Here is a 27,519-nt window from a genome sequence, read left to right on the forward strand (position 1 = left end):
CATCAATGTGTGAGAGAAACATTGATCGGTTGCATCTTGCATGCCCCCAACAGGAACTGCAGGAACTGAACCTGCAACCTAAGCATGTGCCCTGACCTGTAATCGAACCGGCTACCTTCAGTTTGCAGGACAATGCCCGACCCACTTAGCCACATCAGTCAGGGCCTGGGTTGCCTGTCTTTTAAAAATATGTTGTGTAGTTCTTTACTTTCTGGACACCACAGTATTTCGTCAAACTAAGAAAACACCAGCTTCTAAAAAGCACCATTATTTATCCCCATCCCCTCACCAAAAAATCTGGCAATTATAATTGAAAGATGCCATCTATTGAAGATGTATTCTAAGTGCAGAGAGGTTAAAAAATGTGAAATTGCCTTAATATTGACGAAGCACAACAGATACACGTGTTGCAAACAGGGTATTTTGGCTGAAATGTGAAATATGCTTTCTTGGAACAGTGCTTTCTGCAAAATTGTGCACCAAAAGTGTCAGAGATTATGGAGAAAACAGGGTCAGGTTTGAACTCTCAAAACCTACAGCAACTTTCTAACAGTACCAAATCAATACCAATCCTAACTAAAACTATGAATACAGTGTAAAAACCATGTGACATTCCTGATTATAAATACTAGAGTAAGTATAATACTTAGTCTTTAAAAGAATGAAAAGAAAAGGCAGCCTGACAAAAGGGGGTACAAGGGAGGGTGAGGCCACTGAACAATGACGATAAGGCACAACGTACAGTAAGCAGCTTTAAGATAAAGCGCGTGCTCGAGAAAAGAGGCCAGGTTGAGAGGGGTGAGCGTCCTGTATGGCCCGTGCGTCACTCGGCTGTGTTTGTATATTCTGTGTTTACTCGCTGCTACTTGATGATGCAAAGCATGAGCTTGTTCGGGAAGGCGGAATGAAACCGGTGTCACCTTGGTTACATCGACAGCGTTCTCCTTCCTTAGTTCCTAATCACCTAGAAGCCTGTGTGCATCCTAGAAACAAATGTTGTAGGACAGACAGTACTGTTCCCACTCAATATTTTCCTTCCACTTTTAATGGCCTTTTGATAACGCAAGTTTTTTTCATTTTAATGTAGTCAACAAGTTTATCAATCCTTTACAGCTAATGCTTTCGGTGTCTCAAATATTTTCCAAGACCATGGGGGTAGTTTATACTCTTTTTAAAAAGCATTACAGCTTTCTCTTTCATTCTTAACACTTCAATACACTAAAATAGTTTTTTTTGTGGGGGGAGGGGTGCTGATGAGAGGTAGTAGTCCACTCTCCTTTTTGAGCAAATTGCTACTTAACACGATTTATTTTTCTTCCTCTAGTTATTTGTTAAGATTTTATTTATTTTTAGAGACACAGGAAGGGAGGGAGAAAAAGAAGGAAATACCACCCATTGGCTGCCTCTCAAACACAGTTGGACCAGCAGCGACCAAACCTGCAATGCAGGCACGTGCCCTGATTGGGAATTGAACTGGTGACCCTTTGCTTTGCAGGATGATGCCCAACCAACTGAGCCACACCGGTCAGGGCTCAACATGATTTCTTGCAATCTCAATTATCTCCCTTCTGATCAGCCTCAGTGCTTCCATCACAGAAACTTATACAGAGATGTCTGCATGATACTGGGTACCTGTCACTGGGCTTTCCATTGCATTCCACTCATCTTGTGACAATTCCTGCACCATTAGCACAGTGTTGTAATTATTCTGTTTTCAAGAGAAATCTTGAGACGTAACAGAGCAAGTCCACTGACTTTGGTTTCCCTATTTGTAGCCTTTCCGTGTAAATTCTGGTACCAGAATAGCAGGCTAAAAATGCTGGAATTTTAATGTGATTAGATTGAATCTATTAATCAATTTGAGGAGAACTGATATCTTCACCACATTGAGTCTTTAATCTATGAGCGTTAAATCCTTGCCAATATAGTTAGATCTTTAATGTCCCTTAATTTTCCTTACAGAGATCTTTATACATCTTTAAAGATTAATTTTAAGTATTTCAAATAAGTTATGCTATTATAAATGATAGCTCTTTATAAACTTTCATATTGTTGATGGTACAAAAGAAAATGATTGTGGGTATTTATTTGTGGTCACTGTATTCAGATATAATTTACCTATAATACAATTCACTAATTCTAACAGTACAATTCTATAAGTTCTGGGAACCAGAACCATATAGGGAAAACGAGAAAAATGTACCATAATTCTCCTGGTGAGAACTCAGGGTTAACAATTTGACACAGAGATGTTACATATTTGAAGGCATCTACTGACATCAACTGAAAGCAAGAGCAGGAAACACTGAAAAGCAGAGTCAAATGTCAAACCTGGCACCTCCAGGGGCCGGGACAGAAGCGTGTGGGCAGCGGTGGTCCCCGCCTGCTCAGGCCCCCTCGCAGCTGTTCCCACGCTTCGCGTGTGTGGCCACGGCCTTGCCTGCCAACGGTGAGTCTTTCTTGCAAATACAATATTACTAAGATTATACACACTTATACTCCATATAATTTCTATGAGTGGTGTTTCCAAAAAAGAAATTACAACTTCTGAAGGCTACATAAGTCCTTAATTGACAGTTTTGACATGTGAGGCTGTGCGGTGACTTCAGCCTCACCGCCAGTTCTGGATGTCACCTGACCACCATTCAACACCATTCTCTGGCATTTCCCACTGTTTGAGCACTTGCTGCGAGTCTCAGTGCTTTTTGCAAATACTTTAACAGAAGAAGCGAAAAGAGAAGGTGAAAGCTGATGTGGAAGACTCCAACCTGAATTCAGAAACTGGTCTAAGATCAGAAGTAGAAGCAACATAGATTTCAAAGGCAAAAGCAAAATCCAGGCAAGGAGAAAAGATATTTCCATCATTAAAAAGAAAACAAGCTTATATGAATGACCAGCGGCTGAGGCCTCACTTAAAGGTGCTCTTGGATAAACACTTTCAATTTGATGGCTATTAATGCCAATGAAGGATTTTTTTCTACGTCTGGAATATTTGTTACCCAACAAAGATGAGACCATTGGATAAAGTAACCGATACCTTGTGGGCTTTGAAATTTCATTTTAGGAGTGGAAAATTCAAAGAGTAAGTATGTGCGATAAAATCTTTCAAATTTTTAAGTTATTTTTACTTTGTGTTAATGGTCTCTTCTTTTAAAGTTATCTATCTGCAAATGTCACCATCAGGTGATTTAAAAGTGTTCTGATAATCTTGTTACGTGAGTTCACAATGGTAACAAACCAGGTGACTTCAGACAGAAGCCGCCCCACACCATTATTGCAGTGAAAGTCACGTGCCCCAGGCATTTTGGGTCCTGGGATACTGGGTTCAGCTGGCACTTGATCCCAATCAACCACAAATTACACTGTGATTAAACTGTGATGCCACTTCCTGTCATGAATTACAAGCACGCTACTTCCCACTGGAAGGAAGCCGGCCCAGTGCTAAAGCCCAAGAACACAACCAAAACCAATTCTAAAATCCTTCCTGCAGGGTCTCCGGGGACCACGTCTGCACCAGCCTGGGCCCAAACAGGAGAGAGAAACCACATGGCACCTTGAACAAGGACAACTCGCTATAAAGAATAATAAACTATTTCCAAGGAATTTACTAAGAGGGAGCTAAAGAGACACTCCCAGTCAGGAATCTGACCTCGTGGGAGAAGGTGTAGTGGTAGCCTGGGCGCAGAGATGGCTCCCAGTCCCTGGGTGGGGGGCTGGCAGGCCGGGAAAGTAGTGGTGAAATCCACCAGCAAGCACCCTATGATGGTGGTGGTGGTGGTGGTGGTGGAGGAGGAGGGGAGGTTGGGAGGTGCTCTGAACTTACTTGAAAACCAGCGGGGACACTGGCTGGACTTGCCAGAAACCCACTGGAAGACCAGTTGCAGGGGAGACACTGAAATGTGGGGAGCCTGCTGGGGTGCCCACAGAACGTGTCAGGAAACTGTTAAACTCGAGAAGCCACCTAGGAAGGTGTCGCTGAATTCACTGCAGGGAAGCCACCCACGGGGCACCACCGAGCCAGCCTCCGGTGTGCTGCAGAAACTCACTGTCTTTTGCAGGCAGGAGCAAAGGAAAAAAAGACACTGAAGACTTCCCTTCTTTCTTTTTGCTGACTGTTAAGTTACATGTACATTCGCTTGATCCTGAGGCTTGCTTAATTAAGCCTCGTGGAAGCACGCCTGAAGGAGCTCGGTCCAGCTCATTTTAGCCCTACTAGGTGAGCCATGAGCCGTCCCAGGCCTCTCCAGTAGGCTGGTTAGACCTCCGGGTTCTCCCAGCCCTGAGTGAGCTCCAGCGATTGCTAAGCTTACAGCTCCCAGCGTTCTCTGCCAGGCCACATGGAGTCCCACGTGACACGGTCTCCTTTGCATGTAGCTACCGACTCAAGGGGCACCTATGCAGACTGCTTGAGCTCTCTGCTCTCTGACACCCTGTCCTGGCAACTCCAGACACCTCAGACCTCTTGGCCTCAGGTTTCTGTCCCTTCAACCCAAGAGTCTGCTCTACCTGCCCAGGCCCTGCCTGCCCGGGCCATGCCCAGGAAGTGCATCCAGACAGAAAGTTGTGTGTGGTCCCCTCCCCTCTTCTCTCTAGGACCACAGTCATGTTCTGTCTACAGTGTGACATCTCACAACTGTTCTGTTCATTCCTTTCTCTCTCATTAACTTTGTTGCTCCAGTTTTCTCAGATTTTTGTCAGTGGAAAACCTCTAGGTAGCTTTTTTTAAAGTCCTTCTGATATGTCCCCATAATTTTTTAAGCATTCACATATTTTCTGGTACAATTAGATGTTCCAAGCTCAGCTTGTACAATATTTCCCTTGCCCCAGGCCTGGGATGAGAATTTTCTCCAAGAAAATCTGGTATCTTCCAGGAAAGAACACTATTCAGAGACCAGGTGGGATTGCGGACCCTTCAGTGAGTAAGCGAAGAGACCCTGTCAGGGTCTGAAAGGCTGCAGCTGCTTAGACCGTGTGGGTTAAACCCCAGAAAGTGTAGCTCCTTCCCAGGACAAAGCCTCGCACCTCGGAGAAACTGCAAAGCTAGGCCAGGAGAAGTGAATGAAGACGAGATCCCAGGAACAGTGGCAAAGGGCGGCAGGAAGCACACACACATTTTTATGAACTGTGTTAACAGGGATGAGAGAACTCTAGAGCTAAGGAACTAGAGATGCTACCCTGAGACACCCTGCATAGGCAAAACACCAAGTTCCTTGCAAGGGAATGAAAATCAGATTATTTCAGACTTTGTAAGAGCAATGTTTTATCGCGGAGGACAATTAAATAATTGACTAATAGAATTAAGACAGACAAGAAGAGAAAACATGAGCCCAAGATTTCACAGCTGTCCAAACTTTAAAGTATAAAAACCACAGGCAAACGGCTAAGGTGATCTGGGAGCCCTTCCTAGAAAGTCTAGCAGCGAACAAGCATTAGACCCCCACCATCATTGAAGAAACGTCGAGGTGAGGCTGGTGGTCAGATTAAATTACCCGCAGAACAAAGAGTAAATGACGACTAGACGGGGCAGTGCAGGGGCTAACAGCCGTCTGCCAATCCAGCCATGACTCACGCATCGAAAGGATGGGGAGAAGGAGGGCAGCACGTGAAAGCACAGCAAGACTTCCGACCAAGATGGAGGCGTAGGCAGACACGCTCGCCTCCTCACACAACCCTAAGGAGGAGTACAACTTCCTCAAAGCAAAAAACCCACCAGAACTGCCAGAAAATCGAACAGCGTGCAAATCTGACAACTAAGGACTGACCGAAGAAGCAGTCCCTCAGACTGGCAGCAGTAACTCACCCACGTGAGGCAACCAGGACGATGCCAGGATCAGGATTTCGAACTCGGTTTTATCTAGCTCTTTGCCACTACATAACGCTATTTCTTTTTTAATTCTAAGCAAGAAAGGGTGAGCGGCTAAGGCAGTGCAGAGCATTAGCGAGTTAAGAAGCATAATTAGAAAAGCCTGGTAAGGGCCTGGACGCTGTGTAAAATGAAATAGCAAGAAGCAGCAGCCAAGCGTTTCAGAGCCGTCATAGAAGCTGGCATTGGCGAGGAGTTAAATACACTGAAAAGGAAACAAACTGGAATGTCCTCTTACGCCCTTTTCCTGTTCGCTGCTTTTCATGCTTCCCCAGACCCGCACTAACTAAAGCTAACACTTAAGCATACATGACCTCTTGTTATGTGTTTTTTCTTCTAAAAAACCAAAGCACCATTCCAACAACCACGTGGCCCTATGAAAACCATTAAGACAGGAACAGAAACACCACATCAATGTAAAAATTCAAAATGGATTATCAAAACAAAGGTACCTCGTTTTTCTTCTTTTTTTCCTCTGGGGAACAGGCAGACTTTAAAATTAGAAATGTCCTAATAATTAATACAAAAAGGTCTCAGTGCACAAGGCACTGAGAACAAAGGAGTCTTTTCCCTGCAGAGGCTGTAGAAATTGATTTATAAGAATAAATTCTAGTTAGCAACACGCACGCAGATAGCCTTACGTCCTTAAAGTCCAGTGACGTTTTAAAAGGCCGCCATATAGAATCCTCTGGTTGTTCTACTTTGAGAAACAACCCCCCGAATGTCTCCCGAAAAACCTTCTCCTTACAAATCCTTAAAAATCCTCCTTTGGTTGCATTCTAGCACCCCAACTCAGTCCCCACAGTTTCATGTAAGATACTCTATTGAATTATTCCCAGGCATTTGACTGGCTCCATATGGACACTTTGGCCTCGCTCCTTCTGGCCCACCTCCTACTTACACGGGATGGTTCTCAGGTAGAGGTTATCTCTGATCACTTGCTGCAGTTTGTGGTCAATCGATCCTTTCTGAAACTGAAGGCTCAGGTAATGTCGCAAATCTTTATTAATGACTTTGCCTGTGAAAGAAAACAACAGGAGACAAAACACACCACTGTCAGATCTCCAGGTAAATATAGATGCTAGTGATCAAAAACAATAAGAAGAAAAATGATATTTTACTGAAAATAAGATAACACGAAATTATTAGACACTATAATTAAAATACATACGTGGAATGGGTGGGATTTTACAAGGTAGGGGAGGGAGACGGTATACATCGGAGAGAATGACAAATGTACAAGGTAATTTTGTTCAGGCTCATTGCTCTAAATGCCATTTATATACTGATATCTTCCAAATTCTTACCATGTCTCTGTCCCTGACCTATCGCCACCATGCTTCCAAGTCATCAGACTTGTTCGTACGCATTACAGATATATCTGGAGGTCAAATAAGCACCCCCAATTTCAGACAGCCACAGCTCAACTCCATCCTCCCCCAGAGTTCTCTCTCCTGGTTTTCCCTGTCTTAGAAGACAGCAACAACAGCAGCACCAACACAGCAGAACAAACCCCAAAGCCGTAAGTCATCCTTGAGTTCTCCTTTTCACCTCTATCCTCCAAATCCAACCCGTTAGCAACCTCTGTCCATTCTCCCTCCAAAACATCTCCCATACTGTCCACGTCTCTCCCTGTCCACCACCACCACCCTAGTCTGCCCACCACCATTCCTCATCTGGAATCCGCCAATGGCCTTCTCACTGGCCTCCTTGCATCCATTCCTGCTTCCCTCCTGCTCCCACCATTCATTCATACAGGAGCCAGAGTGGAATGTAAAATGTCAATCAGATAACCACTACCTTGTTGAGAGCCACCCACTGGCTTCTAGTCGCACTTGGAATAAAACCCAAACTCCCAGACCTGGCCACCTCTGCCCAAACTTGTTCACTCTTCCCTCCCCGCACCCCCACCCCCTGTCACCCCCCCTCCCCAGATATGCTCCATCCACACTGACCAGTTCCGGAGCTTTGAAAAGGCCAGCTGGGCCCTAACTCAGAGTCTTCTGTCTATCACTAAATCGAACAGGCATTTTCTGTCCCCTTACTAGCCCCCTTGATACAACATGAATAATAAAGAAGTGAAAGATTCTTTTCATATTTTGGGGAGAAATGGGAGATGAAAGGAAGATTGGGGGGGGGGCGGTCCCCAGGATATATGAAGGAGAAGAAGAGGGGACTGAAGGAATCTGATAGCAGTGAATTTGTAGTAAGGGTTGAACTTAAAATGAATCCCAAAGCAATCCAAACATTGTTCAGGAGATGAGACTTCGGATAATGGGAAAAAGGCAGTGCTAAGACAGTACAGAGCATCTTACTGAATGAGAAATCACTGGCTGATTAACATGTACTTTGTTTTATTTGAACAGCATAGTGTAACAAGGTTAGATGAATCAAAAGGTTGCTACAGATCAATTCGTTCTTTTAACTATTATTCCTTAATAGAACATTTCTAATCCCCTCTTTTGGTCTTTTCTCACATGTGCATATAAATAAACATAATCCATATGAGAGGGTGTGGCTATTATAAGCAGGAAATCAGATTCCTTCTAAAGTCAGAGATAATATTAAGATCCTAAACTAATGCACACAAACCAAAAAGCCCTGGTTTTGCCAAAAATAGACACCGAGGAAGCTGGGAACTTTCATGATGAAAGAAGAAAACCTGAAAGATCTTTACAGGGAGAACACAGGAGGTTCCCGAATCCCACAGGGTGCTTCTGCCAGGCGTTTGGGGCCACGGCAACCGGAGGCCAATCTAAATGGAATCACGTCATTTCATTATTTGTCTATATTATAGCACTTGTTTGTTGCCGGGCAGAAGAAAACCCTAATCCATAATCAATACTGCACAGTCTCATTGCTTACTGAACAAAAACATACCTAATAATGGGTTTATTAAGTATTTTAAAAGTTAGGCAAAGGGTTTGACAACTGCTTTGTGAAAAACACTATATAAAAACTTCAGCAGGTTGTTATATAGGTACTTAAAAATGTTTTAGTGATGTGTGTGGACGTCTGCTTAGGGTTCCTGAATAGACGAAGAATACATCATTTTTTCCACATTTAAAAGAATATCACATAGGCCTCCCATATTTAAAAGTCTTCCATACAACATATTTTCAGGAGTCGATTTAATTTGGATAAAAGGTAATACCTGCACAACGAAAGAAGACAATGTGATTCAACATTTTTTAAGACTTTTTTTCTTTCTTAATTTGACGTTTTAGTGGAAGATGTTATATAATTCACACAGGTAACCCTAAGAAACTAGACTGAATTTTAATCTCTAAAAATAACAGTCATTAAATTAGACTTAATTAAAGTCAAAGTCATAACAAAGATCAGGGATCACAAAGCACGAGGGGGTCTTTTAGGAGGAAATGAAGCTGAAACCACCCCAGTCCCGTCCAAGGGCCGGCACGACCGACAGACTGAGAGGCAGCCCGTACGGCAGACGGAGCTGGATTTGGAGAGCAGCCAGAGCAGTCAGGGCTGGAAGACTGCACTCCAGTCTTCCCCCTCACCGTCTACTGGGCTTCTGGACGCAACACTGGGACAAACAGTTGCAAAGAAAAGGGCGAGGGACAAGCTCATCAATGTGACGTTTTATTTAAAGTGTGCAGCTACTCAGAAAACATGATCATGCTTTCTTGGGGTCAGAGACAAACCATTACAAATATCAATGAAGAGTCAATTATAAAAGGCCAACAAATTTTATGAGTTGGCATTACGATTAATAATTAATAATAAACTGTATTAGCTACAGCAATCATCATGGGCTTCCTCGTCTCAGGAAACCAAAGAATTTTCATGAGGGGACAGAATGTTGTCGTTCCCTCTCTGATACGATGCTGGGAAAGTTTTAAGCCCAAATAGCTGGCACAGGCAGGTGACTAAAATTACTAGAGAGCCGGCAGGAAGCTAACTCATAGCCGCTGCGGAGGAATCTCTACGATCAAGTTGTTTATGAAACCATGCCTTTTGTTTCGGGAGAGTTCCACAGAAACTTCACATTTCAAGGGTATGGAAGACGTCTACCTATCTCCCTGGGGTTAATGTAGTTGGTGTTGAAAAAAAGATTCCTCAGAACAGCATTCTCACCCAGCCAGCCTCTGCTTTAAGTGTTCAGATTATTCTTTGACTTCTAAGTGATTTATGAGTCAGGTGGATTTATGAAACTTAAAAATAGATCTATATATCTTACAACTACAGTTCAGGTGGGGAAAGGTCTATACCTGAAATTTCAATCATATAAATAAGTTCAGGTGCTCAAGTTTCAATACATAAATCTTCAGTCAAAAACACAACTGCCAACTCACACTCTGAATCTATGCTAATTAATACCTACTCCCTGTTCTCTCCGAGGAAGCCGTGTGTGGAGTCACTGATTACTAATAGTTAGATGACCCCATGGCCTGCCGGCATAGGTGTGGCCATTCGAGCAACTGTGGATCAGCCTAAATGCCAACCTGTCATTGTCTTTTTTGAAAGAGTAGTCTAGGAAACTTTGCTACCCACTTGTTAAAGTCAAGACATGACATGTCTTTAGTATTCTCTAACCCAGTAATTATAAAATGGAAAGGAAAAAATGAGGTCTGTTTGACATGGCTTATTCTTATAAATTCACATCAATTCATGGTGACCACCCCATTCTTTTCTAAACACTTACAATATTGTACTTTTTAAAATAATCTCTTCAAGTTTTGCCCCAGTTTAATGTTAGGGAAGTGCAGAGAAAGGCAAACATCAGATAATTTTACTTACGTGTGGAATCTAAAGAACAAAACAAACAAAACTGAGGCAGGCTCATAGACACAGAAAGGGGACTGGTGGCTGCCATGGGGGAAGGGGGTTGGGGACTGGGTGACAAAGGTGAAGGGATTAAGAACAAACTGGTAGTGACACAACAGTCATGGGGATGTGCAGTACAGCACAAGGAATAAAGTCAATAATATTGCAATATATGTATATATATGTGGTGCCTGGTGGGCACTGAAAATACCAAGAACACTTTGTAAAGCATATGATTGTCTAACCACTATGCTGTACATCTGAAACTGATACAAAATAATATTGAAAGTAAACTGTAATTGAGGGAGGGAGGGAGGGAGGGGAAGGAAGGAAGGAAGGAAGGAAGGAAGGAAGGAAATACGTTAGGGACGTGGACTTGAGTTTTCACAATCTACTTTATGTCTTTTGGGAAATGGGGTCATTTGTTTCTCTTCATTCTCCTGGTACTTCCCGAATTCTCCATGATTTCACAAAGAACATCGATAATGACCCTGAGATCGTATCTGAGAGCCCCTTTAACTCCTGTGAGGCAACTCAGTTGAGTCCAAAAAACTTATTTAAAGTGAATGATACTCTTACTATCTCCTAATCTTTTTAAAATTTAATTTCTCCTGTCTGGGGTTGTTTCACCTTTTACTGTTGGAAGAGTCATTCTGCTAGTTTGAGATTATGGAAGCCAGTAAGAAGGGTCTAATCAACTGCTTACTGTAGTCGCATTGCTTATTGCTGGGTTCATTCATGCTATCTGGTTTCAGCCTCCGATCAGCTGACATTAACGGACGTCTCCTGACAGTAAGCCTACCACCGCCTCCTTCTTGTTGCTCTCACGCCAAACACGACCTTGAAAGCTCTCTAAAGTACCACAGCTCCTTGTGAGCTCTGGACGACAGAAAAGAAAACCCTTAAATGTTTATTTTTTACAGTTTACTTAGCACTGTAGAAATGTTATTATGTCTCCTTCCATCTGTCAATTATATACATCTTTTATGAAACCTGAGCTGCTCAGAGAATTCTGTTCACCCTTAAGGACTTCTTCATGTAACTTTTAAAAAAATGTATTGATTTTAGAGAGCAAGAGAAGAAAGAAGAGAGAGTAGGAGGGAGGGGGGAGGGGGGAAGGAGAAGGAGAGAAGAAGGGGAAAGAGGAGAGAAGAGAGAGGAGGGAGGGAGGGAGAGACATCAATATGTTGTTCCACTTATTTATGCATTCATTGTTTGATTCTTGTATGTGCCCTGACCAGGGACCGAACCCGCAACCGTGGCATATCGGGATGATGCTCTAACCAACTGAGCTACCTAGCCAGGGCCCAAGTAACCTTTCTTTTAGAAATCTCTAGTCTTGGAAACACACCTGCAGATGCTATAAACTTTTAAACATCTGTTTTCCTCAAGACGAAGTGTGGACATAACCATGCCTCTGTTCTCTCCCTCTCAAACATGGCTTAGCGACTGCCTCTAATCAACTGTTTGTACAGCTAGCTCAACACAGCCAATGTCACTGACCAGTCCTTCCCCATAGACCTAGTCTCAGGAGGGCAGCGTGTTTTATAGCTTCCTCCACTTCCTGAGCACCTCGGTGGTAAGAGAAAGCTCCATGAATTGGTGAAAGTGATACACATTAAGTTTAGCTCCAAACTCTCTCCTTGATCAAGGCAAGGGGTCCCTAAACCAAAATAAATCAAACTGTAGTCCATTGTAAAAGGCATTTGAACAAAACTTTTCTACATAATGGGTACTACATGCTTCGTGGTCAAATATATTCTATGACACAAAAGTTATTAAAAATATCTTACACCGCTGCTAAATAGAAGTTTGTTATTTGAGTGCTAAGGCCACGGTTTGTTTCACAGATGAAGTCCCAGCATCTAGTACAAGAAACAAGTGAATCAACTTAATTTTGTACTTTTCATTGTTCATTTGACCCTCTACAGCTTCAAACACATGAAATTTTAGAATACCCACTTAACTGATACACAGCATTCTTTAATAGCCTATGATTTCATGATCAATGATTTTTCAACTGGTGTGTGGCAAGAATTTTTAAAGCACGCAACACCTGACTATTTAGTCAGGGGCACTGACCTTTTTTCCCTTAGGTTGTCAAATTTAAAATGACAACAGCCAACACAACATAGCCATCTGGTGTGAATGCCTTATCTTGAACTATAAATACGTAAGTCAAATAATACAGTTGCATTTTATTGGTCACGTCACATAGTAAGGTTGAATCTGGTTGGTTAATTCTTGGTATCAGAAATCCTTATACACAAGTACAGGGACTTTTTTAAAAAGTCACTTTGGAGCAAAAAGGATAGGTAACTACTATTTTTTTTGTAAATCAATCAAAATTATACCTATTTTGTCAGATCGGCAAAAAAACATTATTTTCTGGTGTGCTGCAGAAGTTTAATTAGTTCATGTGTGCCATGAGATGAAAAAGGTTGGGAATCGCTGGTCTGTATACAATTCTACCTTAAACAATGTTTCTTAAACATGAAATTGACTTCATTTTGACTTTGTCTAAATGCTAAATTCTTCACTGAAGCAAAAAACTAAGTCTTTAAAAGTAAATTTAAATTATAGTTTATATGCCAATTCCTCAAATCTTTATTTTTATTTTTTATCCCCACCCGAGGACTTTTTTTAAAATTGCTTTTTGAGAGAGAGGAGGGAGAGAAACATCAACGGAGAGACAAGCACCTACCAGTTGTCTCCCATACTCACCCGGACGGGGATGGGTGCCTGGACTGGATGGGTGCCCCGACTGGGGATCAAACCAGCAGCCTTTCCATTACAGGAAGACACTCCAACCAACTGAGCCACACCAGCCAGGAGTGTTCTTTGTTAATACTTTCAAATGTATTCACAAGTGGTCTCTGGCTCTCCAGAAACATAAAATAAGGCTAACTTAACATTTGAATCCTTTGTCTTCTAGCTCTGCTGGGGTAACAAGTCCAGAGTAGGGAAAAACCAACAGCAAAAAACCAAATCCTTCTGCTCTTTCGGGGGGGGTGGGGGAGGGGAAGATGTGGGACTGAGCAGAGCATGGCAACTGGGAAGAGAACACCGGTGCCTGGGACTGCTGCTTTCGAATTACCATCACCACGTCGTACACGTATGCAGTATGCCTTCACTCTTGGAAGCCTTGGAGGGAGGTGTCCTGATTCTCATTTTACAGATAATGAGCTGAGGTAGAGAGACCGTACATAACTTGGCCGAGGTTACATCACAAAAAGCAGCAGACCTGGGATCTGCAGCCAGCTGAACTGCCTCCAGAACCTCCACTGTGAGCACTGGACTAGACTGCCTGCCCTATCCATCCATCCATCCTTGCACACATCCATACACCTATCCATCCATGCATCCATGTGTGCATCCATGGATGCATCCATGCATCTATCCATCCATCCATGTATGTACTGATCCATCCATCATTGTTTGATGAACTTCTTCTCTTGCATAAACTTATAAAAGCACATGCTTTTAAGAGCTCTTTCATAAGAACCTACCCTTTCATGAAGCAGCTGCATCTATTGTGTAAGCAAATATTTACTGAGTCTTTGGTAGGAGGCACTTGGGGGTAAAGCAGTGAATGAGAGTGCCCCTAACTGGAACTTAAAGCCTTTCAGGAAAGATGAACATTAAAATAGAAATTTCAAACACGGGAGCATTATGAAAGAGAAGTCTAGAGCACCGTGCAAATCTAGAGTCTAGATCCTCATCCTGTGGAGTCTGGGAGGAAGTCACGGAGTAAGCTGCACTGGAGCTGTAACCCGAAGGCTAAACAGGAACCTGGTAGGGGAAAAAACGGGGGTGGGAGGTGGAGGGAGCAGGACCCGAAAAGGCACCTGGGGCGGGGAAGAACGCAGTGCTTACAGGAAGTAGGAGAAATCCAGTATAGCTGGTTCTCAGAAAGTGAGGAAAAGTTCACACAACTGGGACAAGATCCAAGGACCTCAGGCTGAGTCGAACCTTGTAATAATTTAAAAGAATATTTACTGCCCTGGCCAGGTAGGTCAGCTAGTTAGGGCGTCGTCACGCCCTACGCCAAGATACACCAAGGTTGTGAGTTCAACCCTGCAGTCGGCACACATATGAGAATCAACCAATGAATGCATGAATAAGTGGACCAACAAATCCGTGTTTTTCTCTAAAATCAATAAAAGTTTTAAAAAATTAAAAATGTAAAAGAACATCAACTAACTCCAGCCTGCCACCAAGGCCCTTCATAATTGCTATAAGCTAATTAACTATGGATATATTTTTACTGGCCACCTCTATATTCCGTCTTTGTATTCAAATGCCATTTCATTATTTCAATTGTCTGTCTGTAATAGCATATTTGATGCTATAAACTTACAAAACCCATGGCAACAACATTCTTTAAGAATGCCACTCTCATTACAGGCAAGCAGTAACTTAATGGATTTTTTCCCCCTTGCCCCCTCCACCCAGCCTACTCCCCACTCCCACAGGCAATCCCCACACCGCTGTCCAGGTCCATGGGTCACACAACGCTCTTTGACTAATTCCTTCGCCTTCTTTCAACCGGTCCCCACCTTGCCCCGCCCCTCTTACAGCTGTCAGTCTCTTCCATGCTTCTGTGCCTCGGGTTCTATTTTGATTAGTTTATTTTGTTCATTAGATTCCACTTATAAGTGAGATCATATGGTTTTTGCCTTTCGTTGACTGGCTTGTTCACTTAGTATAATAGTCTCCAGTCAGGAACTTAATGAATTTTAAAACTAATTATATAATGCTTGCTCAGTATCAAATTGGAAAAGCATTAAACACTCTGGAAACTTGTGAGCCATTTCAGTTTTGAAAACTGGCCTTCTTTCAATTCTCTTCCGAGTTAATCTGAGGAAACACGGACTAAAGCAATCAAGTGAGGTTGCTGTCTTCTGCAGAATACTGCTGCCACCTCACCAGCCAGGGGACAGGCTGCTGCTAATGGAGGTCACATTGTTTTTTTCTTCCTCTCTAGCTTCACTGAGATACTGACATATATATCACGGCCAAAACGAAAGAACAGAGCAAAACCTCAGAAAGAGAGCTGAGCGAGGAGGAGATAACCAACCTATCTGATGGAGAATTTCAAGTCCTGGTAATCAAAATGCTCACAGAACTGATTGAGCTCGGTTGAAAAATTAAAGAACAAATGAAAGATACCCAAAATGAAATAAAGCAAAATATTCAGGGAACCAATAGTGACAGGAAGGAAACCAGGACTCAAATCAATGATTTGGAACAAAAGGAAGAAATAAACATCTAACTGGAACAGAATGAAGAAACAAGAATTCAGAAAAGTGAAGAGAGCCTTACAAACCTCTGGGACAACCTGAAACATTCCAATATCTGAATTATAGGGGTGCCGGGAGGAGAACAGCAGCAAGAAATTGCAAACTTATTTGAACAAATAATGAAGGAAAACTTCCCCAATCTGGCGAAGGAAATAGACTTTCAGGAAGTCCAGGAATCCCAGAGAGTCCCAAAGAAGGTGGACCCAAAGAGGAACACACCAAGGAACATCATCATTAAGTTATCCAAAATTATAGACAAAGAAAGAATCTTAAAAGCAGCAAGAGGAAAAGAAAGAGCTACCAAGGAGTGCCCATTAGGCTATCAGCTGATTTCTCAAAAGAAACTTTGCAGGAAAGAAAGGGCTGGAAAGAAGTATTTGAAGTCATGAAAGGCAAGGACCTACATCCAAGAATATTCTATCTAGCAAAGCTTTCATTTAGAATGGGAGGGCAGATAAAGTGCTTCTGAGACAAGGTCAAGTTAAAGGAGTTCATCATCACCAAGCCATTATTATATGAAATGTTAAAGGAACTTATCTAAGAAAAGGAAGATCAAAAAAATGAACAGTAAAATGACAACAAATTCACAAATGAACCTAAAAAAATAAAGAAAAACAACAAAAACAAAAGCTAAGCAAAAAACTAGAACAGGAACAGAATCAGAGAAATGGACTTCACATGGAGGGTTTTCAGTGGGGAGGGGGAAGGGAGGAATACTGGGGAAAAGGTACAGGGAAGAAGCAGCATAATTGTTGGCATTAAATAGACGGGAGAGGTAAAAAATGGCACAGAAAAGAGAGAACTCAAAGAACTTGTATGTACAACCCATGGACATGAGCTAAGAGGGGAGGATGCTGGAGGGTTAGGGGGTGCAGGGGGGAGGGGGGATGGAGGGGGAAAATTTGGGAAAACTGTGATAGCATAATCAATAAAATATACTTTAAAAAAAAGCAGAGTCTATACTCCCCTGTGCTCTGTCCTCAAAAGGTGGAAACCTTTCCAAAAATCTGAGGACAGCTGTCACCACAGAAAATTCAGGGGGAAGGGTGGTGAACTGTGCCCCCCAGGGGTTCCCAGAATAGAAGGTGCTACTTAGGAACCCATGGTGCTGGGGAGTTGCCATGGAGGTGAACTCTCCCCCGGGACCCTGGGTCGTCCACCCCCCAGTCAGCAGCAGCGTTCTCACCCCGGGGACTTCCTCTGAGCTCCCAGTGAACTCAGGGCAGCCGTGCGTATCAAGGAGGCCCCAGAGAGTGAGGTGCAAAGAAACCTCACTCGTGTGGCTGCCAATAAAAAAAAAGATACTGCCCTGGCTGGCATAGCTCAGTGGATTGAGCGTGGGCTACGAACCAAAGTGTCGCAGGTTCGATTCCCAGTCAGGGCACATGCCCGGGTTGCAGGCCATGACCCCCAGCAACCGCACATTGATGTTTCTCTTTCTCTCTCTCTCCCTCCCTTCCCTCTCTAAAAATAAATAAAATCTTAAAAAAAAAGATACTGACATATATATTATATGTAAGTTTAAGGTGTACAATGTGATGATTTTGCCTGTAATACATACATAGACGTGTGTGTGTGTGTGTGTGTGTATATATATATATACACACACACAACCCATGGGTTAGGTACAACCCATGGACATGAACTAAAAGGGGACTTTGCTTTATATATGACAAAATCATTACCACAGTAGGTTGGTTTACATCTCCATCCCCAATTGTTGTGCGGATGGTGACAACATTTAAAGACCTAGTCCCTTAACAACTGTCAAGTAAACACTGCAGTACTGTCACCACGGTCGCCATGCTGTACGTTAGCATCCCCGGAACCTACCCGTCCTACAGCTGGACATCTGCACCCTTTGACTGGCATCTGCCCATTTCCCCTGCTCCCAATCCCTGGCAACCGCCAGTCAACTTCTATATGAGTTCAGGTTTTAAAATTCCACATTGAAATGAGAGCATACAGTATTTGTCTTTCTCCATCAGAGGTCTCGGTCTGTCTATATTGTAAAGTATAACCACAGCACATGGTCACATGGATGTGTACCTTCTCCGCTGGTCACATTTATCTACCGCCTGGGTCCTGCCTGGCTGGCAGTTTAAGGTCAAGTCTACAACTGCATACCTGGCTCTTGCCCTGCACACCCTGGAAAGGGTTTTGTTTTGTTTTGTTTTTTACCCCTCCCTCCTTTTTATTCCTCCCTTCCTTGTTTATTATTATTATTACTATTATTATTATTTTTAATGTATTTACAATCAAAAGAATGGGGAGTGCAGTTGAAGAAAGAACTCCCTGGTTTTACCCTAAACATCAGAAAAATCGATGAACTGTAGCGAACTAAAGACATCCATTCCTAAAACCCTATGACTGTTTATTACATGTAGAACTCAATATTAATGCAGCATTGAAATTGCTTCATTATATTCAAGTTATGAGAAAATAAAACCCATAATAATCATGTTGTATCCTTTGAAAAAACGTTGTCCTGGTTTTTATTTGCATAAACAAAGCAAGCATTTCTCTGTGCAATGTACTTGCAAACAACAATCATTTCTCTGAACAACTCTGACCGTGGCCAGGGGTCTGAGTTACGAAGAAAAAGGGCCTGCGCTCCAGAGGAAACGCCGCCGCACGTCTTTGTGTTCTACTTCTGCGGCAGCCCCGCCCGCCCCGTGAGCGCCCGCCCGCCCGCCCTTCCAGCCTCGGCACCCAACTATCTCCCCTCCGGTTTCAGTTTCGTGTCTCCTCTACCTGGCTCGCCACGGCGCTGTGCACGTGTAAATCCTGTTAGCGCTGAAGGCCCGCCTGCTGACCACCGACGGGTCGGCCTCCCCCCCGCCCCCGGGTCTCCGGCCGGTGTGAGATCGGGGGCTACATGTTGTTCATGTCTGTGTCGCCCCAACCACCAAGCATAAGGCTGGATAAACACTCCTCTTAAAACACATCAAAATGACACTTTAAATAACACGGCTGCTTTAATGATAGGGTTTTTAACAGAATTCATCTCAGGAGAATACTTGTACTTTAATCCTCAAAGACACACAAGTTCTTTTAATCAGCAGACCATTAAAAGTAATGTTTTGACTATAACAATGTGGTGAACACTCATGACATTATTTTAAATAAAAAAGGGTCACAAAACAGACCCTTTATTTAGTGTAGCCCTAAATTAAAACATATCCGAGGACATGCAAATAAAAATATGTAAGGGACGTACATAAAATGGACTCATTCTTAAATATTTAATAACACCTCAAATATTACTGCAGGGTATAATTATTGGGTGATTTTTAAAAACTTTAAAAAACTTTTCATGGTTTTGTATTTTCAAGTCTCCTACATTGAAAAGTTTATTACTATAATAAGAACGAAACTTTTAAAAACTAGAAATCATCTTTTGAAAAACTGTCCCTTCAAAGGTTATCACAGGGAAAGAAAGCCTGACATAATCAATCATCAGGACAAAAAAAAAAACATCTTGTGAAAGTTTGTGTAAGGTAAGACTATATGTGCAGGTTTTTCTCCAATCACTTGGTTTTAACAAATATTACTTTCACCATTCCTAGGTTAAACTACAACCATTTTACTTTTTAAAAAAAAAATTCTCACCAGAGGATATGTTTATTCACTTTTAGAAAGAGGGGGAAGGTGAGAGACACATTGATTGGTTGCCTCCCGCACTGGGGATTGAACCCACTACCTAGGCCTGCGCCCTGACCTGGAATCAAACCCACAACCTTTTTGGTGTCCGGGTTGATGCCCCAGTCAACTGAACCGCCCGTCCAGGGCCTCAGCCATTTCACTTTGAAGTGAAACCCTCAGTTGGTGAACAAGCAATAGAACTAGAATCAACGTTTAGAGATTAAGATGAAAATCATCATTCTAGAAAAGACACAACAAAATCACCACAGTTTTCCCTTGAAAAGCCACGTATCAGGAGGAACAAAGATGAACCTTCCTAGCAGAACAGAGTGGAAAAAATAAGGTCTAAATCATCAAAAGTAGGTCCTTTCCTTTTTGAAGTTTTATTTGATGGGATTATGTAGATTTACTATTTAAAGAAAAACAGTATTTTTAAAGTGCTAACTTGAGGCTAGTTGTGATTTTTCCTTTGAGACACTCGGGTCAGAAATCATCAGCACACCCGTCATAATGCCAGGCAGCTGGTGCCCGGCTGGCACACCGATATCTAAATCAAAGTGACAATGCTTTAACCTTCTGACAAGAGGGTGCAAAGCCGTCTACTGGGCCCGATCATTTCTCCTGAAAACAGAGTAACTGGGTTCTGTGGTCTTTGCAAATCAAGGTTAAGTGCTTCCACAGGGTGTCCGAGACTGGAGGGGGGAGATGTCAGCGATGGCGGATTACAGAGATAAGGCGGTAGCTGAAAGGGAACACAGATGTACTTGATCAGAAGTCTGGTGGGGTGAGGGCGAGGAGACAATTAGAGGATCCTGATTGTATTCTAAGATACCTCATTAGGTAAACAGTACTGACCTCGGGGTTCAGGCTGATGCAATCAACCACTTCAAGAAGCAATTTCATAGCTTCTTTTTCTGTGATAGCTTTTCAAGTTAGGAATTTATACTAATTCTTAAAATTTTTCTAAAAAAGGTGGGAAAAGTCCTAAAAACTATATTACAAATCAAAAGGTGTGTGACTCCAGAGAGTCAACATTTGTTAAACACAGTATTTCTCATATTCCATTTCTAATCTCTTGTGTTTCATCAAGAATATATTTTAAAAGAATTTTTAATTATCTTTACAAAGCATGGTTATAAAAATGTCAAAATTCTAAAGAAATATTTGAGGGAATAAACAGTCACTTCTATGCATATCCTCCTATTCAGATTCCACCACTAAAAATGCCCCCCATTCCCTTCCCCCCAACCATAAGGCCAAGTGAATCAGGACCTTCCAGAACGTATCAGCATAAATGAAAGTGTCAGAAAACCTCTAGTCTACCACTTCAAGTCAAAGGATTTTAGCCAAAAACAGAAAGAAATCTGTATCCCTAAATTAAACCAAGAACAAGAAATAAATCTATCCCAAACACAATGGGAACTTCTATCAATTCCAAGGTCAATTAGTCGGGACTGAGAAAGTGCACCGTGAGAACCACCCTCAAGGGCATCGAAGGGCCCTGTCCAGGCTGACGGTCCTGAACTTGGCTTCAAGAACCGGAGGAGAGTCTTCTGGGCAACGCAGTAATACAAATCACTTTTTCAAAGGGCTTCCTCTCCATTACAGACCAAAATGAGAAGAAATAATAAACAGAAGGAAAAAAGTTAATCTTTGTCCGTTCAAATACCAACACCAAAGTACACACAGCAATGTGGACCGCACCGAGAAGACGCCGGCGGAAGCTGACACACGTGGTGCTCCGGCTCGTGGGCACAGCACGTTCCGCAGACTCTGAGCACGAAACACGCCCCTGGGCCCTGCTGACAGGCCTGGCTGTAGAGGCTACCGCAGGGCAGGGGAGGGTTGAACTCACAGCCAGGCACTGACAGTTTTCTTCTGTCCATGGTTCTTAACTAGGAGGAGTGATGTCCGTGGGCAAACCTACTTCGAAGCTGCCGGAAGAGTGACTCTCAGAGCGGAATAATGTTGATCTACAAATCGAAAGGTGTAGGAGCTGCTGCTCCCAAGCCCTAGGAGCAGGACACAGAAAAACGCTAAGAGATATAGTGACGCAGCTCCCCAAATGCAGCTGCCTTTGGCTCTAGCCTCTCTCCCTCACCCCCACCTCCTCTGACATCTGCATGCTCCAACAGAGGACATCTGCCTGTACAGTAGGCTGGAGAGTTCAGGTGCTGATGGTAAGAGCCCAGTGGTACCCAGGTAACTAGGAAGGAAACAGCACTGAGCAAAGAAGTAGCAAGATTAGACTGACACATTTGAAAGGTAACTTTGTGTAAATATGCAGGGAGGGATCAACACCAGCAATGGGGCATGCAGTGCAAAGGTGAGGGCCACTGTCCAGGTGAGAGAGGATTTAGATCAGTCGTGCTGGTGGAGAAGAAAATTCACTGCATATCCCACATATATGAGGAGGTTTTCCATATCAAACACTATCCTTAGAAGAGCAAGTTGTTTTACATTATTTGAACCTTGCAAAATCTCAGGTTACAGAATGATCTATATGCTATTTTTACTTTGAAAACACATACACACAAAGTACTGTCTGGGGCAGACGCATTAGCCTGAACCAACCCCTGTTTCAAAAGATAATCTGACACGATTGATAAGAAGGGGGAAGCAAATAAACTCAGAAGATTTAGTAATTATTCCTTGGGGTTTTACTTCACAAATGCATGTGCAAGGTGTCATTTATGAAATAGGCACACACTTCTTACATGTACATATGCAAAATAGCTTTTTAGAAATCTAGAGAGGCTTTTTTTCCTTTTTTGTAAGTGTTTAAGAATTAAAGTGCAATATAATCGGGGGGTAAACAATAAGAGCAAGAGAGGAGGGCCGCCCTCGCTGCCTACAGCTGGCTTCCAGGGGTCAGCGCTGTAGAACCAGGAATACGCTGTCCGGGGAAGAGCACCACCCTGGCTGGAGACCGAGCCATCGCCTGCAGTCTCATCACTGCAATGGGCAGTGACTGAGCATCTAACGGGTCGCGCCCAGAGCTGGTTCCTGAGCCCTGACCCAGGCACTGAGTGCTATACTGTGGTTTAGGGCAAGTTACTATAAGACCATGTCTTAAGGTTTAGTAAATTCCACACAAGAAAACACAGACTGGAGAAAAACAACTAAACTGACTCCAGAAAAAATATTTCCCATGAAAAAAAAATTTTTTTTAAAAGATAGATCATATAATAGTGGCCAGTCTCTTCTTTAAAGTAAATAGTATCAAAAAGACAGGAGAGTAAAGAAACCAAACGCCAAGCCCTGTGTGGGCACGGAGGCTGTAAAAATCAGTGTAGTACCTGCCCCGTACTGTGGTGTCGTACACAGGGATAAACAAGTGACCACAAAAGCCAGTTCAGAAGCAGATACCAGGTGCACGAGAGGCTGTGGCCAAGGGGAAAGACTACATGTGTTTGGTGGGGAAGCCAGCTGATCCAGGCTGGGAGTGTGGGTGGGGAGGATGGGATGGGGCACAGCGGGCATTCTGGGCAGGGGAAGAGCGTGTGTTGGGGTGGGGGGCAGGTGGAAAGCACAGAAGCTGTGGATTAGAAGACTAGAGAGAGGCAGGAAGCTCGGATAAACAGCAGGCTTCACTCAGGACGCCAAAGGGTTAGACCATTACTCCGTAGCGAAGAAGTCACTAAAAGTTTTACCAGGGGAAAAAGGCACAGCCAGACTTGCGTTTTATTTTGATGGGTCATTCTGGCGACAATGTGGACTCCAGAGACAAGGGCAGCAGTCACGGGCGTGAAGACCGGCGGAGAACGGACTTAGGCACAAACACATTAGCGCTGGCAGAAGCGGCCGCAGAAGAATCGAGGCAGCAGAAGACTGGGCTGGTGAAGTCGGCTCAAGCAGCATACACTGAGCATAGGAAATTAGTCCAGACATGAAGTAAATGCTTGCAGCTTGGCAGAGTGCTCTAAATTTAAACTTCAAATTACAGGAGTCCCCGCAGGAAAAAAGGGAATGAACTGAACAATCGATGAACAGCGGGTGCTGCTGAGGAAACTGAGAGAATTGTGCAGAAATGGGGTTGGAAATAGAAAGAAAGGCTATGTTTCAGGAAAAAGGAAAACAGTATCACAAGGACACAAATTTAAATTCTTTTTTTTTGAGACTCTAAGATTTTCAGAAGAAAAAAACAGATTATTATTTAAAGAGTCAAAATTAAGAGAGATTAAGATAACCCCGCAGTGAAAGATGTGTTATCTGTACCCATTTGTTTGGCAACGAAGTCTTTCAGGTTTGTGGTGGGAGTGGTGGGTTAAAATTTTTTTTATCCTTTTCTTCAGAGAGCAAGGAGAGGAATAATCCAGAACTCTGAGACTGAAGCTAGAAGAAAACCTTATAATTTAGAGATGTCCTAGGCAAATCCCATATTATCCTTTTGTTACCGTGATAACGAAACAAACAGGTGACCCGTGAGAAAGAAGTGAGAGACAGAGGCAAGCTGACAGACCGGCAGACACGGGAAGTGAGCACAACACACAAACTATCTTATTCTTCGTGGTGGAAAGTCCAAAATCGCTGCATCACAGAGCATGAGAAACTGATCACAATTAGGCTGGAAAAACATCGTGGTAAGTTCAAGACCAACATCAGTTCTTCTTTGTGGCTCCTCACAAATATCCACCTTCGTTATTACATAACTATATCACCTTGTAACCAACATTATGAGGCACTTTGATAACACACCCTGTTGGAATTAATGTTTCTAAACTGGCAAAAAATATTGATTTATTTGCATCTTAACCTCAGTAAACGTCACATACTTTGTTAAATTTTAAATCTAAAGTTAAAATCAAGTTCACTTTTGCTGCTCTTGAATATGATGGTATCTTACTTAGGAGGGACTAACAGGTCACAGAAAATACCACGGAAAAGAAAAGCATTCTTAGTCATCAAGAGCTTTTTAAAGAGTCAACGTGATGACTTCAGATGAGATCTTACAAAAGAAGACAAATTGCCAGAAAAATCAGTTGCTATTGATAAGGTTATGGGTGACTGTGCCTCATCTCAAGTTTGTCTTAAACGTTGTGGCCGTTTTTACAATTGAAAATAAAAGAAAACTAGAAAAAACCCAAACCCAAACAGGCAGGTATACTTGTTTATAACTAGGACAGGCAGGGATGTGTATACATTAGCAGTGACTGAGAGGGAATTTGCAGACATGGAAATAAAGTGTAATATTCAGTTCTATTTCTGGGATGCTATGTACATTTATAATATAAAAACTTAATGAGAAACTGAGATACAAAAAGATTCACAGTTGACTCTATAAAAATGAAATATACCAATTCTCCAAGTATGAATAATCATTAAGCAGTAAGGCTGTATGTGATAACTACTTTAATTAAATTACCTAGGCAATTCAGTGAAGAAACCAATTTAACTGATTTTAGTTGTTAAATTAATGATTTCTAATTGTATGGCTCATAATTATATACCTGTCAGTGAACAATGGTATATTATAAAATTTAAAACAACTCTTCATAGCAGTGGTTTTAAAACGTGGGTACAAACAGAATTCTATCTTCAAAGAAATTTTATGAGGTTCTCCAAAGGTACCAAAAGAGGTTAAGACTGCGGTGTCCCATCTGAGAAGCCCTGCTTTACAGCCACGAGTTGGCCAGGTTCCCACACACGGGGCCGTTTCCGTTTCTCAGTGCGGCCACAGCACCTGTGCATCAACGCATCGGCCGCCGCGAAGGGGAAACGGGACTTCTCTTAGTGTCGGTGATGGACTAAGGCTCCCCATGAGCAAGAACAATGAAGTCACAGGTGGTGCCCTGCTTTTTTTTCACAATACAACTTCTGTTTCAATACGGAACTCTTCTTTCTAAAATAAATTTTTTAAATTTATTGATGTTTAGAGGGAGGGAGGGAGGTGGGGGGGTAGATAGAGATATCAATTTGTTGTTCCACTTATCTATGCATTCACCCCTGACCAGGGATCAGACCCACAAGCCTGGCGTATGGGGATGACACTCTAAGGAACTGAGCTAGTAGGCCATGCCTAGAGCCCTTCTTTTATAAGGGACAAAGAGACGGTGGGGAAAGCCATTAAAGGAAAAAAATGACAAAATAAATGACTAGACAGTTCACAGGAAAGGAAATGCAATGACCTTTCATTGGATGAGAAGATACTCACTTCAATCATAATCAGATAAATGCTCGTTAAGACAACACTGAGATGCCATTTCCCAGCCATCAGAGTGATGGAACATCCCACAGCAGTGGTGAGGGTGTGCAGAGCGGGCACTTCTGTCGGTCCCTGGCGTCTGCCCTGGCGTGCCCAGCCCGGACGGGGTGGTGCAGACAGACAGCTGTGTGCCCATGGTAAGGAGTGGTAAGGAGTGCCTTGTCCACAGAGAATTTACGAGTAAAACCAGAAGTTGAACTGCTTCTTATCACCATGGGTCAGCAATTCTTAAAAAGTTCAGCAATAAAATACTCCCTGAAAAAACTCTTTTGTTGTTATAAATTCTAAATAATTGTCACAATCGTTGTTGAGTTTTAATAACATGTATGTAAGTTTCAAATTAGACATTTTGTTACTTATTTCTGAAACATTAAATTGCATATGGTACTTAATTTGTGGGATTCCCTTGTGGCCCCCGATACACATGAACTCAGTTCCACACGCTCACTTCAGAAGTCTGCGTGTTCCAAAACGGGTCAAGCTCCGTGTGGGCACACTTTGTCTATAGCCCTTCTGATCGTCGAAACAATAGATTCTAAACACACAACAACAGCAGTACGCTATTTCTCTTTTCTAGGTTATCTTTATATTTCCTGGTAGGATGTTTTAGATGAGTTCATCAGACACAAAAAATATTTGCAGACAGCCGGAACCAGCCTTGAACAATGAATAATGGTACCACGCAAAGTTTGAAAAACAGTTAAAAGAACAGTGCCCGGAAACTGTGGTCAAGGCCGTTAACTATACAACGGTAAAACAATAAGGAAATGGACATTTACACAGAACGAAATCAAAAGCTGAAGAATGCCCGGGACAGGGGGGCAACAAAAGATGCTGCTCGCACAGGACTAGGAGAAGCCGAGAGGGCAGTGCGCCTGCCGGTACCTGGCTGTAACTCGCCAGTCAAAGAGTGTCAACGCTCGCAGTCATTCAATCACTTTCCACCAACAGTGCTGAAGAAAAACCGCAGAAATTTTGTTTTTAGCCAAATCCAATAGAAACCTAAGGCAAACTTTCTGGTGGAGACATTTTAGTAAACATTTTCTATCATGACTTATTTTTATTTTTGTAATTCATGTTTAGGAGCATGATTATATATTCCAATGTTCCATAAAAGAAAATATTTAATGTTTATATTTTGTTTCTATCATTATTATATTGTATTTAATTTTATGGCTATTATTTAAAAGTTTTATCATACAGAAGAGGAATATATTAAAAAATCACCTGCTGTAAGTATCAAATACACTAGGCATGCCGCTGGGGAGTGTAAAATGATACAACCAGCATGGAAGAAAACGGGCAGGGAGAGTTATAAGTGACATGATAACCAGCAGACACACTGGGAGGCTAAACCAGAAATTAATGAAAATGTTTACCTGCAGGGGAGCTGGTGAAAGGACCAAAGGAGGGGCAGACATATGGCCTGACTTCTGAACCGTACAAATGATTTCTACATTCAAGAGAACAAAACTAAATTTAAAAACCTACAAGGAAACCTTAACACACACACACACACACACACACACACAAAACAAATGGGAATAAATGAACTCAATTGTATATCAAGTTGGTAATAGAACCACAGAGACAAAAATATTTCAAGTCACTTCTGAACACATCCTTACTGGGTTATAATCCAAAGATAATAAAAATTGCAAAGGATTCTTAAACATCACATAATTATTGCAGTGTTGATATTTTTATAATTT

General features: G+C 42.4%; 1 protein-coding gene across 3 annotated transcripts in view; it reads right to left on the reverse strand.

Moving 5' to 3' along the window:
• MAGI3 (membrane associated guanylate kinase, WW and PDZ domain containing 3) overlaps positions 1 to 27,519 on the reverse strand; it is a 177,589-nt gene that overhangs the window by 67,720 nt on the left and 82,350 nt on the right. For all 3 annotated transcript variants that reach the window (XM_045816463.1, XM_045816462.1, XM_045816464.1), the window contains exon 2: positions 6,765 to 6,881. In XM_045816463.1, the coding sequence (XP_045672419.1) occupies positions 6,765 to 6,881 (117 nt within the window). The remainder of the gene's footprint in view (positions 1 to 6,764; positions 6,882 to 27,519) is intronic.

Source organism: Phyllostomus hastatus, unplaced genomic scaffold, assembly GCF_019186645.2.
Source record: "Phyllostomus hastatus isolate PE091 unplaced genomic scaffold, TTU_PhHast_1.1 phas_scaffold_216, whole genome shotgun sequence".
NCBI lineage: Eukaryota > Metazoa > Chordata > Mammalia > Chiroptera > Phyllostomidae > Phyllostomus > Phyllostomus hastatus.